The following is a 14,550-nucleotide window of genomic DNA, read 5'->3' on the forward strand; positions in this document are numbered from 1 at the left end:
ACTGGAGACTGCTAAATTTAAACTTTCCCCCTTAATCTTTGGGCTTAGTGTTTTGGCTAATTGCTTTATAGAAAACACTGGCCACAAGGGTTTAGCTGATGGACTGATGAAGGGGCCTTGAATTTGATTAAGAAATTGGTAGTTTAGGTGCTCTCTGCATCTGCTGTCCTCTCTCCTTGCAGCACAGGCAGAGCAGAGCATGTGCCTGGGAAGCTGCCCCTTCAAGTCAGGATTGGAGAGAGATGCAAGGAGGGGATTGCACAAGCTAAAGCTCACATACACACATGAGGTGGCTGGGGCTGGCAGCCTGGCTTGGTCTTTCACAAGAAGCAAGCTTTGGGCAACTGGGGTAACAGTGTTTGAAGCTGCTGCAGCAGCACATTCCTGTGAGTGCCTGTCAGGCTTGAGGAACCTAGGAGTGCTGGGTTGGATTCTGGCTGCATCATCACCTACGAGTCCCTAGCAGCAGTTGGAGCCATAGGAGCTCCTGGCGTGGTGGTACCCACCTGCAGGGCCCTGCCCTTGGTCTCGATGGGCAGTGTCACTGCAGAGATGGCACAGATGATGCACACAGAGGAGAAGAGACACAGGGCTCCCAAGAAAGAAGCGCTCATAAGAACCTGCAGGTCAAAGAACATCAAACAGCAGCTCGTTGGTGTGGGGGGCTGGCACTTAATTAGCAATTAAGAGTGGACAAAGGTCACAAGTGTCTGAGAGACTCCACAGTGGAAAAAATCAGTATCTTGTGAACCTTAAGACTTTCAGAAAGTATCAAATACTAGTGAGCTGAGCTCTGTGATGAGAGTTACTCAAAGCTTCATCTGGCAAGGACCACCCAAGCACTCCGTGTATGGGGTTGGGAGGGAATTGATTATATCCTCCCTTTTTTGGAGATGAATTTCAGTGACATCTCTGAATTTGATCGTAGTGTTCAGCACAATGTTTACCAACATTATCAAGCATGCTCTTACTTGTGATATAAATGGAGCCACCATTGCTCCCACACGGCACAATGCCCCACTTGTCCCCATCCCCAGCGCTCGCATTGTGGTGGGATAAACCTAAAACAGACCAGAAATTAATTGGGTTAGTGCAACAGCAATCTGCAATATCTGTACTTTTCTTTTTAATTTTTTTTTTTTTTTAATCAGAGAGACCCATTGTGTTATCAAGGGTAGCTGATGGGATAAGATATGAAAAGAAATAAAAGCTCCCTGGGGCCTCATTTGAGCCATTACAAATCTCTCATTTTTTGCCCCAAGTAAAGTTTTAGGGCAAGTCAAAGCTGGATGTGATTCCCCTTTGTTTAGCACCACTACCACCACTTTATTTCCTGGCTCTGTGATCAAAATCACAGATGCTAAAGGAAAAATTTTGATTATACTGCTGGGCCCCCCTGTATCTGGGAAGCAGGAAGAAAAGATATCGTCTGCAGAGTTCAAGTCTGCCTATTCATTTTTATCAACAGCACCTTTGTTTAGAGGATGAAAAAGAAAAACAGATCCCAGTAAGAAGTATTCAGGCTTAGAAGAATGTGCTTTGTGTTGTTTATCTTTGACACCTCCCAAACACCTGTGCTAATGAAACAAATAAGAATTTTACTGAACTTTTAGTCTTAATATCAATGGATTTTAGCAAGTATACTCATATAAGCCTTTGTTTAAATACTTTACTGGGCCAATAAAATTGAGTAAGTTATTCAAGAAGAGTCCAGGCACTTGGCTCAAAAGATTTTGATCATTGATTAAATTGTGAGTAGGATTGATTTATGGTATGGCTGTTACAGAGATGGTCTTTACATCAACAGCAACTTACTCAAAACTGCTAAAATTGTGGTATTAAAGCCAGGTGCAAGTTTAAATATTACAGTGCACTATTAAAAGTGCAAGGGAGCTACTTCTGTTTGCTTTGGATCACTTTAGTCAACTAATAAGGAAATCCATTTAACACCATACAATTGTTTTTAAAAAAGAGAACAAAAAACCTCAACAATTTAAACTTAACTCACAGAACTCATGACTCCAAAGTTGTATGAAGGAAAAGCTCTTTAAAGTGTTAAAACCTTTTGCAGAGAGAACATACCAATTTCCATTAAGGGAAAAGAATCATACATATAACACCATATACTACCTCATACAGTCCCTTAAGTGGTGAAAAATGTTCCTTTTAGTGATAGTCTGTTTTCTCACTGTGGGGGTTAAATAAGGGAAAGATTGTGGGTTTTGGAAGATAGTGGTACCCAACATCCTCAAAAATGTTTTATAGGAGCTGAGCGACAGCTGGCTTAGTAGGGCACTCCTCTTCCATCTACTCCTGTCATCTCCAAGCTGATTTTCTGATTCCTCCTTTTATCTTGCATATGAAAACACTGCAGACAAGATGCCAAGAGAGAGACAGTTCTAGGAAGGTGACTCTTAACTAGTCTCTAAGCTAGCAGGGAGCATTCCTGGGTATACACAAATGGTATTTGAAGCCTCCAAGCAGCTCAACATACCTCAAGCAGAACCCACCTCTGCCGTGTAAATGTAGATGGTGTTGAAGTTGGCTGAAACCAAGGCACGCAGCATGAAGAGAAAGCCAACCATGCCTGCACTGGAGAGAAAGCCATGTGGAGCAGAGTTAATGTCACCAAGCAGCATCAGCAGAGATGCCAGAAAGAAAGAAATGGGGGGAAAAAAGGGAATGAAAAATATAACTCCTTTCCAGTGCATGTTGTTCACACATTTTTTAATTTTCTGGACTGTGCCAGAAAGCAGCTTGTTGGATGCTTAGGGGAAGCCATGTGGGCTCAGTAATACAAGTGAGCCCCTCTGCACACCACTGCAGCACAGAATCTGCTGCCACAGCTTTCCCAGGAAAAGGACAGCCAGTCAGAGGCTTTTCTTAGACCTACAAGCCTGACAGACTGGTGATGTGAGAATACCAGATGTCCTGCCCTCAGCATTATACACCCTCAAACAAGACCCATAGTCTGAGCCAGAGTACCTTGAGGTGCAGATATTAAGGAGAAGAAAGAATAGAGCTGTACATCCCATGGTGATACACAGGCTTAGACGTCTTCCGAGGAGGTTGATGCTGAGAATGTTCACAGGATTCACTGGAAGTAAAAAGGAAAATCGTGAAACATTTGATGATCTAACTGCAATAATTGTCTGCCTTGACAGACCTTACACAGTGTGACTCAGAGATATCTGTCTTCATGACCAGTGCCTACCAAACATCCTGTAAAATGCACAAACTATCATTCTCTTCTTGCACCCAAAGTTTGTGATTTGCCTCCGTGCCCCTCCTTCCCCTGTGCTTCTCTGAAATTGGCTATGCTGAGGCAGGACACCAAAGTCTGTTCTGAGCCATGCAAGGAAGGCACGGCTGGGTGAGCAGCACAGGCCTGGGTGGTTTTGCTCCTTCTGCCCACTACCCAGCCCAACACCAGGGCCTGAGGTGTGTCCCACCGAGTGCCCTGCTGAGCCAGGAGCCACAGGCTCGTGGCCCATATCCCAGAGCAGTGCCCAGTTTGTGTCAGCCCCTGTCACCAAGTGCACACACAGCTCAAACCTTTGCAGCGAGCACTGCGAGAGGGGAATGGCAGGGCAGGGAAGGGGGAAGGGGTTACGTGCGATCTCCCCGACTGTGCTGATGATCATGGTCTGGTAGGCAGCAGGCCCAAACAAGTGGCAGTGGCAGGGGCTGTGGCTCTCCTCAGAGTCATCGCTGGAGTCCTGCAGCGGTGGGGCTGCAGAGCCACAGACAATGTCCCACTCCAGCAGCTCAGCACTGGCCAAGATGACGCCGTAATAAGCGAAAGCTATGCCAAGCCTGTGGGAGAAATGCTACAGTGAGGTGCAGATGTGATGGGGAAGGTGAGGAAACTCAAATGCAGCTGGTTTGGGGTGCCCTGGAATATCTGCTGCTGCTTGCACCAGCTCTGCATGATGGAACCCCTTAGCCTGAGCAGAGAGGTGGCCCAGGCATCCACCAGGCCACTGGTCACCTGTCCCATGGCACTGCCCTCCTACCTATGTCCAGGCACTGCTCTTTCTCAGTAAACAGCACCCCAGCTCATTGCTCAGCTTTTGTATTGGGTTTGCATGGCCAGGTTTTGGTAGTGGGTTGGGGCGACAGGGCTGGATTTTATTCAGGGGAATAGAATTCAGCTTCTCTTCAGGGGAAGCTTCTGGAAGCTTTCTCCATGCCTGACAGAGCCGATGCCAGCTGACTCCAGCTGCTGACCAAGGCTGAGCCCATCAGCAATACTGGTAGTGCCTTGGGGATAACATTTGTTAGAACTGGAAAAAACTATGCAAGAGCAACAGCAGCCAGAGAAAGAAGTGAAAACATGTGTGAGAAACATCCCTGCAAACGCCGAAATCAGTAAATAATGAAAGGCAGGAGGCGATCCAGGTGCAAAACCAGAGATTCCCATGCTTCCCATGGTGCAGACCACGGAGGGGCAGCTGTGCCCCTGCAGCCCATGGAAGTCCACAGTGGAGCAGAGATCCACCTGCAGCCTTTGGAGGTTCTCATGCCAAAACATGTGGATGCCTGAAAGAGGCTGTGACCCCATGGGAAGCCTATGCTGGAACAGGTTTGCTGGCAGGACTTGTGACCCCCTGGGGGACCCAGGTGAGGGTGGCCGTGCTTTGTCATTATCAAGTAATTCAGAATACAGCTGATCATAAGCAGGCTGAAAAGTAATTTTCACTTTTTTATCCCCCCTGGCAGTTTCAGAAATGAGCAGCAGAATTTGGGCCACCTGGGAAGGCAGGGAATGCAGTGGGGGATGAAAATGCAGAACTGAGAACATACCAGGAACTCCTGGGATGACTAGGAGACAAAGAAAGATAAAAAACCAAAAAGATATTTCATAACTCTCATAGAAGTCAAGGGGAAAAAAAAAACATAAAAAATTCAAGGCCTGACTTCACAACATTTTGGGTCAATGGGTTCCTACAGACCTATTATTTATACATTTCCATTCCAGAGAGCAAAGCCAATGAAACATGTATTACCCTTGCACAGAGCTACTGGGAACACTGCATATGAAACCTGTCTCCTCAGTCAATTTCCCCCAGTGAGTAGCACTGATAATGGTCAATGTGTTTCTGTCAGAGCCCTGTATCACCGCTCCTTTGGCCATCCTTGGGGAGAATAAGTTTTCCCCAAGCAGGGAAGGAGAGCTGCAGGCACACAGCTGCTCCCACTGCAGTCAGGTGTGGGCTCTGCCCCGTGGCTCTCCTCTGGCTCCCAGGAGCTGCTCTGTCCTGAGGAAGGACTCACAGCACCATCCTGGAAGTCCAGCCCTTTTCTGCCTAAGCTAACAGCAACCAATCAGGGTGTCTGAGGTGTGGTCTGAAACAGGACAAACCTATGGTGATCCATGTCCCTTCAGCTGCCAAGGATCTGCAGCCACCATCAGAGGCAGTGTGGTGTCCTATTAAAGGCAGAGTCACTGGGAGAATTCTGCTCCCTGCACACTGTCAACCAAGAGAATGAGCTGATGAGCAAGAGACAAAAAAATTTACCATATGATCCATATCTGTAAAGTGGTTCTGAGGTATTTGGGGTGGATGAGGTCCTTGAATCTTCCCCTTCTTTCCTGAAAATTATACAATAGAAAAAGAAGTTTCTATAAGGGCATCTTATATACAGGAGCAAGTGAGAGCAGTTGGCATGCCAAGTCCTCCTGTACTCCCCCTGTCCCCAGGCTGCCTGTGGCACAGAGTCACAGATGGTGCAACAGAGCACCCATCAAACCTCCAGAGAGTAAAGCCCTGCTTCCCCAAACATACCCACGGGAACCTGCACTGCAAAGGATAGAGGAGGGAAGAAGTGTGCATCCTGAGCTCTCCTGGCCCCAAAGGACCCCAGATCTGAGCAGTCTGGTCCCATTGTGACTGTGATGGTGCCAGAGAGGGCCCTCGTTGCTGGTGGGGGGCCAGAATTCTGGGCTTCTGTCAGCTCCCACTGCCCTGCAGGCTGCTCTGCCTGTGAAGCAAGCTTTTGGACACATACATCTTTCTGGGGGGCCTGAAATGCCAGTGAGCAGAGACTGGCAGGCACTGGGGTCCCTGCCTGGCCTGCTGCCCTCCAGGGTCCCACCACCGAGGGGAGACAAGTTCACAGGGATGGTGTAGGTTGACTTTATTTTTATTTTTCTCATCATTGGTTAAGCCTGAGAGAGGGCAAAACTAACAAAAGCCCTTCCCACATCCAGTGTAGGTCCATTACATAAATTCAATTAAATTACAGGGAAGCTTTAATCCTAAATAATTCCAATACAATAGCACCATCTTGCATGAATTGCTAAGGACAATACTTGGTGCCTGTGGGATTGAATATGCAGGAAAAAGATCCAGGAAAGGGATTTAAAAGAGTTGAATAATTTTGAGGCCCTGAACAATGGATTTGTCTTATCTCCCTGTCTTGGGGGTCAAAGGAACCACCTAAGTCCTCCCACCCACCAGTCATCAGGGCCCAGACTGGAGGATGGGGGACAAGTCTGGGGGGATACTGCCCCTCCCTGCAGCACCCACACTTGTTTTTGGGCATTTCAGTCCAGCAGCGATTCGCTCCTGAGCTGCTCAGCTGCTGATAGGTACACGTGATAGTATTGGTGAAATGGTCTCTCCTCCTTTGACCCTCTTCTGCTGGTTGGTGGCTCCACATTCAGGATCTGGGGTCCTGGGACACAGTGGACAAGCCAGGCCAGGGGCTTGGAGAAGCCTCTGGGAGTGCTGGGCTGACCTTGGCAGGGATCCTTGCAGCCTGCCCAGTCACAGCCCTGAGAGAGACCCCAAGGGACAGTTCCCAGATCTCATGGCAGAGGAAACACCCCTGAAGGATGGGCGGGCAATAAGGAATTGCATGTTTTGTCAGTAGCCCTTTCTGTGGAAAAGGAAGAAAATATTTCTTAGCCCAATATTTTTCTGAGCAAACACAAACTGAGAAAGAAAAAAAGAGCAGAAAATTCCATTCCATTTTGAAGGCCAACCTTACTGTTTCTCCAAAATAACACTGACATCTCCATCATTACTTTCAGCAGTTGTTTGGGAAAGAATCAGGAAAGGAGGACAAGAGAGACAGAGCAAGATGTGGTTGGTGTCCTATTCCCTCCCTAAAGCCCAGATGCCAGCAGCCTGGGATGGATGGGCTGGCCAGCCTGGCCTTACCTTGGCAGGCTCCCTCAACTGCCCCTCTGGCACGGCCGCTCTGTTCATCCTGGCAATCCTCTGCAGCGTGGCCAGCGCAGCCCCCGTGTTTCCCGTGGACACGTTGTACCGTGCCGACTCTGGGATGAACTGCAAGCAGAGCACGAAGCCTTTCTGCACCTCTCCTGCCCTACTCACAGCTTCACATCATGCCAGGAGCCTGCTCAGGTTGGCACAGGGCATTCCATGAGCTGGAGCAGCCTCTGTCTGTCCTTCTCTCCAGCCATGCCCCGGGGTACTCTATGTGCCCCAGCACCCCATTCCCCATGCTGGGGGGCTCACCCTGCCCCACAAACCCATTTGGTGGTCTAGCTCCCAGGGCTCTGCCACTTGATCGGGATCAAGCACTTATGAAAGGTGAAAGCCAAAGACACAAGTTTAACAAAAACAATCCTGAATTAATTGACATTCTTAAATGAGAAGAGGCACGTATTACTTGCTGAAGCAAAAGTCTTGGAAGGCACAACAAGGCCATTTTAATAAAAAGGAAGAAGTGGTTGAAATGTAACTCGTCACTAGCATTTGGTGCTCTTTCCAAAATAAAATACTTTTTAAATTAAAGGGCTCTGCTAAATTACAAACAATTACATCTATTTCACTCAAATATGAATTAAAGGCCCCCTTTTTGAAGGTATGTATATTAACTCTCTCTTTTCTTTTCCCCTGGATGACAAACTTCAGCTATCCAAATTTTCTGGCAAAAATAATCAGGGAAACTAAACATCCAGATTATACGAGTGCACGCTCACAGCAACCTTATATCTGCGTGCCCATGTAGCACCCCAGACGGACTTGTGCATTCATCCAGCTGCAGGAAGAGCTTTTACATCTGTATGGCCTCCAGCAGCCACAGCTCAGCACTGCAGTGCCCACGAGCACTGTAAGCAGGGATTTCCCACACCACCCTCCACAAACCAGATGGTTCTCATGTCCAAGGCTGGTTTTTCTGAAGCAAAAGGAAACCTGGGGAAACTGTGCTTTACCCTGGAACTCTGTGAACGCTTCACTGAGGTTACTTTCCTCAGCCCTAGAAAATGTTAAGACTGAAAAGAGTGTGCTGGGCCCAGCATTAGACTGAAGGTATTATTTGTCATTTTTTTAATACACTATTTAGCCTGTCTGCTTCTTGGTGCCTGTGGGTTTATAGAATAAACCCACAATCCCTGGGTACTGCTGGCAGCCTGGACACTGGAACCTGGACTGCTGGAGGGCTACAGCAAACCAGTAAAGGCAGGCCATCACCAGAAAGGTGGCATCTCCCAGAAGCTGGTCTGCAGCCCCACCAGGACTTCAGGACCTTACCAAGCTGCTGTGTGAGAGGACTGAAGAGGAGAAAGGAGGACACAAGAAGAGCCCTAGGATGAAGGGAGTGGAGGGCAATGGTGCTTGGGGAGACATCAGGGCAGTGTCAGTACAGCAGGGAGTGGAGAGTGGAGATCTTCCTACCTTGAACACCAGGATGAGAAGGATGCCGGGGATGGAGGCAATTCTGATCAACCACCGCCAGCCGATGGTTGGGTTCACCACTGATGCCAGGCCAATGATCAACAAGGATCCTGCCAACCAAAACACCTTTCCAAGGGAAAGCAAGGGGTTAGAACATGAACACGTGGCAATGATTTATTTTCTTCCCTTTCTTCTGTGGAAAGGGGAACTGTGCTAAGGAATGCTGAGGTTCAACTGAGCCATCCTGTGGCTGTCTGAGAAGCTGGGCTTGGGTGGGAGGAAAACGGGAAACACAGAAGTTTGGGGAAGGACAGTGAAGGTAGTCTTAATTAGCTCCAGGTAAAAACCAATAATTTGCTGTGGATACAATTGTACTTAAAGCCCCTGCTTTTGTCCTTTCAGTCACTTCTCTGCTAATGCTCATGCTCATGAATTTTCCTGTTGTCTAGGTCTCTTCAGGGAAGAGAGATTTGCAAGCACAGGATTCAGGAGATTTACAAGCTCAGAAGGCAAAACCAGGCCAGATTTCTGCTGCTGAAAGTTGGTGGCTCTCCAGTAGACTCAATGCCCAGCTATACCAACAGCCAATCTGACCTCTGATCTGCAAGTGCATTCCTTTCTGAAGTTCACTTGTTGCCATTAGGAGACACATCCTTTTCCAGGGGATCACCTAAGGGAGCTCAGCCACAAATCACAAAAGTGCAGCAAGTTCATGAATATCCTGTATACAGAAATAACACATTTCTGGGGAGAAATACAAGATTGTTCTTCCATAAATCTTTGTGTTTCTGATGACACTTTGGTAATGATGCCCTGGGATCAAGGAGACTGCAGTGAAAAGTAAATTATCCCTGACACAAAGATTTTGGTTCCACAGTGGGATGAATTTGTGCACTCAGTGGTGTCACCACTGATCATCTGCACATGCAGCAACTCCCCACTGCAGAAGTCTGCAGTAAGCAATGATCCAGCAAGTGGGCACAACCTTCCCAGCATGTGTCAGGCCAAATTTGGGACTATCTGTGCTAACCCTCCTGTGCAAAGGCCCCTGGAAGAACCTGAGCAGGGAGAGGAGCAGGACCTCACCTGGGAGTCACTACATAAACCACTTGCTATCTCTGGGAATCCCAAGAGGAGGGAGGGGGGATACATCTCAGCTTGGAGTGGGCTGGGAATGCCACCAGCTCCAGTGCCTGCCAGTCCATCAGCGCTGGCCCCATTAGACCAGGTAGCCCTGTTGTCAGTAGGACAACCAAGAGGCTGGGTGTCAGCCATCACTCAAAGTCCCTATAAAATGTTCAGAGCATCAAATTATTTGAGAAAATATTGTCTCTCTCCTGTGTATGTCTTTAATAACACAGATGCCACACTCTGAGGTGCAGGAGAGGGGACACTCGCTCAGACCCAGACAAGTGGGATTATTCTGGGAGAAGTGCTGATGTGCTGGAGACGTGGCTTCCAAGCTGTGGTGGGACAAATCTCCTGGGACTCGGATATAGAACAAACAGCAATGTGCTCACTTTTACCTGAGATAAGGGCAACATGTATCCCCGATATTTGGTGGGCAAAAACTCAGTTTTTATGATAAGTCTAGCAAAAGAAGGAAAAAAAAAAAGCAGAAATACAGTTGCAATGAGAATTTCCATACAAATCAAGTAACAGTTCACCTGGATTCATAGAATGAATACCATCCCTCTAACCATCCCTCTTCCACCTTGAGCACCCAGAGACAAGGAATCCCTGTCCAATATGCCTCCCACTCCAGCACCAAATTACATGCAAGGGAAACATAAGACACGAATCCTTTCCAACCCATGGATGTGGGATACAAGAAGGTAAACACTGCATTCTATACATCAGAAAACCTATGGGAAGGTCCTGTGGGGTGACTGAGGCATAGGCACAGTCACCCCAGCACAGGCATAGATGTGTTCATAGAAATGAACATTTTAGTAAAGGGTTTTTTTCCGTGAAATAAGGAAAACTCTGTTCCACTTTTTAAATGGTTGGCATGCCCTAGGGGCCTCGTGGCACAGGCATCTCTCAAGGTCCCCCGTGTGAATTGTTTTTCCTTAGCTGGACAGGGGGAGAGAGGTGGGAAGAGACCCTCAGTGGCTCCTTCTGTCTCAGCCAGTGAAATGTTTTATAAAATGTTCAATTTCCTTCCATCCTCATGAGGCTCATGAGCAGCCTCCATGGCAAGGGAATGGGGGCCCTCCTGTGAGGGAGGCTGTGCCAGCAGCTCAGCAGATGCATGACTTAAGTTCAGGTGCCTTCTCCCAACAGCACCTCTCTCCACTATGTCCTTTCCTTCAGCAAAGGGCTTTTGGGTCAATGTGACCAGTCTGTGACTTCGCTTTGTGGGCAGCAACCAGGCTTTAAGGAACCATGGATGGTGCTAAAATGTTTCATTTGTTTCCATAAGAGAGTCAACAAAAAACCCCCTATTTTTCCAGAACCCTGGTGAAGTGGTTGTTAATATTGTGAATTTGTCTTCCCCACATCCTCCTTTCTGCTCCAACAAGACAAAAACTTAATTTCAGTGGGAACATTTCATATAATTCAAAAATCATTTTCTACTTAAGCAGAATTGTTGTGACTTTTTTTTTTTAAGGAGGAAGCAGCCTTCACTCATCTGTTACCTGTCTAATTGTTTTTATATGTTCTTAATAATCCCTCTGTCACCAGTTTAATGTAAACCAGCTGCCTCCTCTATTCCAGGCCTCAGGAGTCCTTGGGAACTGCAAATTAGGTCAATTGACTGAGATTTAGTGAAATTACAGAATGGCTTTTTGTTTCAAGGTGATGTGGGAATTTGGTTCCTTTTCCCCTTCCAGCCCCTCCGTTGCCTTCTCTGGGAAGGCAGCTTGCACGGCCTTACCCTTGCGCGTGGCCCGACACGCCACCTCCTACCATGGCCCGCAGGAACACAAACCAGATGTAGGACGGGGCAAACGAGGTCAGCAGGGAGAAATAGGCTGCCCAGAGGAAGGAGAGCAGCAGGATCTGCAAAAGGGCAGGAATCAGGGTCATTAAAGCACAGGCTCAGCCAGGTGCATGGCTCCTGTGGAGTGCAGGAAAAGGATATGTAACCCCCAGCAGTCACTCACCTTCCAGCGGCCGTACCGGTCAGCCAGGAGCCCGAGCACTATGCTGAACACCATGTAGCCGAAAAACACCATCTGAGGGGAATTGGAACACAGTTGTGGAGGGTCTATTCCCAGCTACATGGGGCAGCTCTGCTCTCTGAGCTGCGGGTGAGCTGTGTGTTCTTAGGCCAGCAGGATGCCCAGAACCACAAGGGAGAGGCTTTCAGGGGATGGCTTCCTTTGTGTAGGTACTCACTGCTGCAACCCTCAAAGCTGGGGGTGGGTGGCAGGGTTTTCAAAATAAGAATGTGGAAGTGGGGATTTGCTTTGGAATTACTTGCTCTGAGGATCTGCTCTCATCGGCTTCATTTCTGATGTCTACAGTTGTGGCACTGTTCTTGGCTCTGTAAAGAGGCCTAGGAATTTGTTTGGTTTGCTGGGAAATGTGCTTTCCAAAACCCATGGTGGTACCCATGACTATGACCACATGGTGGATGACCTCTCTGGGGGGAACATGAGTCACTCACTGTCGTCACTAAAGCCACCTGCCAGTCTTGGAGCTGCCACTCGCATCGGATGAGAGGGGACACAACAGCTATCAGCATGATCTCCATGGCTTCAGCCACCTTTGGGAACAAGCGTGTGTTAGCAAGAAAGGGAAACCACAAGAATCCCACAGGGAAAAGTCTCTTAGTCCTACAAGGCCTGCAGCCATGGCAGTTCCACCATGTCAGAAGAGTCCTGTGAAGCCATGGTACCTCCACAGCGGTCTGAGCCCTGTGCCTGACCTGGGAGATCTTGGTGACAGGGAGGAGAGAAAGTTACACCTAGAAAGCAGGTACAGGTACACTGTGTATCTGGGAAGTTTGGAAAGAGTCATCCTTGGCAGAGAAGACTCTTACCCTGCTGGGTATTTAGAAGATCTTCAGCTATCTCTGGAAACCCTGCTGCTTTGGTTGGGTACCTAGCTGCAGATTCAGGCATCCAACATGAACTCTTAAAACTGTTTTTGGTTAAAAACACCATTGCTCCATTGCCTGTGTGCCCCCGTTCTGGCTTCAGTTAAGAATGAGCTGACTGTTTGCACACAGCTTCAGACTTTTTCACCTCAGCTGCAGCAATCTTCAAGGATAGACTCTCATTACATCTTTAGCCCAGCCTGGCCTCCAGCTTTTGCCCAAGTTCTAAAAACAGACACACAATTAACCCAAGACCCTGAAAGTTATGAAATTTTTCATGTAGCCAGGGGTGAGAAGATGCCAGGCCTTCTGAGCCAGATTGCACAGGATTTGGGTGCCATGGGGATGACATGAAAAATGCAACTGTGAAGCTGAACTTAACCTTCAGGCCCTAACTGAAGACATGTCCTGACAGTGCTCCAGAACAGGGGCCAAACCATGATGCTTTGGGCCAACCCGCTCAGCTTTGCCCTGAAATGGGTCTGATATCAACGGGACCAAAATCTACTTTCACCAAGGATGAAAATAGCAGAAATCCTGCTTGAGGAGGTATGTATGCAAAAAATGGGCTGGCAGCAATATGCACTTATGGTTGTTAATGCATGGCAATAATGAGAAAAATGAGAAGAAAGCTTTTTTCAGGCCAGCACAGATGGCTGCAGATACCTACCCCAGTGCTGCCCATGATGAGGAAAAGCATGATATGAAACCTCCCAAACCCAATGGTTTCCACAGCTTCTTCCACTGTAAATGTCTTTTGTCCTAAACATGAAAAGAAAAATAAGACACAAAACTGATCAGCAGTGAAATTGTACCTCATCTTCATAAAAAATTTCTCCTGCTCCTGTGGGACTGCACCAGGAAAAAGCCTGCAAACATCTACCAGCTTTATGTCCTGGTGGCAGGGCTCAACAGGGGGCTGCTGAAACAGCAGTCAGTACAAATGGAGAAAGGACAGCCTTGTACTATTTAAAATGCTTTTGAAACAGAGTAACATTTCAAAAATTATTTCAAGTAAATGAATCCTCAAATTATCAATATAATAAAATGTTTACACAAAGCACAGGCATGAGGAAAGCCAAGCCATCCAGTTCTTCCCACTGCCATCGGCAGCAGCTACCAGCCTGGTAGGTGTGGTGGGAGGGGAATGTAGGATGCTGATGTTGTGGTTCCATGTACAGAGGTTTTAAATGGCTGGAGTGGCACAACTGAGGACCCTCCCTCTACCCCAGCTAAACAAGGACCCAAATTTCTAGTCCTGTCAATAGAAACCCACCTTTTGGTGGTTCTTTTCTGTCTGTGTGGATTTCCTCCAAGCCAATAGCATTTTGTGCCTCTTTTGGTGCAGTGGCCATCTCAGCTCCTGCTGGGATCTGCTGTCACTGCAGGCAAGGCTAGGATTTACCTGTGAAATCTCAGAAGAGTCACCTGAGCAAGAAAACAGCAAGGCAGCTTCTTACACTGGAGTGGAAACTTTCAGATACAGTCAAATATGAATTTCATGGAGCTACTGGAAGATGTCCCTCCCTGTTAGGGTTTTGGTGAAAAACACATAGAAACATCACAGAGTAAGTTAGCTGAGCAGAAAGACATCAATCATCACATCACACTGGCTGTTTGTATGGAAAGTCCAGGGATTGCCTGAGGGAAGACTGGAGACCTGCTAAGGCAAGAGAGCATGTGACAACTTCCCCAGCTCAGAGGTCAGTGAAATGCAGTGCCAGTCTAAAAGACGCTGCATCTCCAGGAGTCAAGATATGATACAACCAGTAGTGGTTGCCCCTGCTGGAGGCTCCCCAGTGGAGCTGGGTTTGAGGGAACAGGAGAGGTGCTGCACTCTGCAATTAC

The 14,550-nt window shown here is 47.7% G+C and overlaps 1 protein-coding gene across 1 annotated transcript; it reads right to left on the reverse strand.

Annotated features, from left to right (window-relative positions):
• Positions 1 to 449: 449 nt before the first annotated feature.
• On the reverse strand, positions 450 to 14,057 carry SVOPL (SVOP like). Its single transcript, XM_041398866.1, has 14 exons — positions 13,979 to 14,057; positions 13,373 to 13,464; positions 12,271 to 12,369; positions 11,765 to 11,836; positions 11,536 to 11,660; positions 10,181 to 10,244; positions 8,655 to 8,780; positions 7,170 to 7,298; positions 5,523 to 5,596; positions 3,614 to 3,816; positions 2,986 to 3,097; positions 2,511 to 2,592; positions 972 to 1,061; positions 450 to 620 (listed from the first exon to the last, which is right to left on the reverse strand). The coding sequence occupies exons 1-14, from the start codon at positions 14,055 to 14,057 to the stop codon at positions 450 to 452; spliced, it is 1,518 nt and encodes a 505-aa protein (XP_041254800.1).
• Between the last annotated feature and the right edge of the window lie 493 nt (positions 14,058 to 14,550).

This window comes from Onychostruthus taczanowskii, unplaced genomic scaffold, assembly GCF_017590055.1.
Source record: "Onychostruthus taczanowskii isolate IOZ18803 unplaced genomic scaffold, ASM1759005v1 scaffold15, whole genome shotgun sequence".
Classification (NCBI taxonomy): domain Eukaryota; kingdom Metazoa; phylum Chordata; class Aves; order Passeriformes; family Passeridae; genus Onychostruthus; species Onychostruthus taczanowskii.

Excerpts from the sequence above, each read along its gene's own strand:
- SVOPL (XM_041398866.1), bottom strand. The coding sequence starts at position 14,057 with ATGGCCACTGCACCAAAAGAGGCACAAAATGCTATTGGCTTGGAGGAA. Across the intron at positions 5,597-7,169 it reads AGTTGAGGGAGCCTGCCAAG|GAAAGAAGGGGAAGATTCAA; the intron begins GTAAGGCCAGGC and ends TATAATTTTCAG. Across the intron at positions 1,062-2,510 it reads TCTACATTTACACGGCAGAG|GTTTATCCCACCACAATGCG; the intron begins GTGGGTTCTGCT and ends GGTCTGTTTTAG.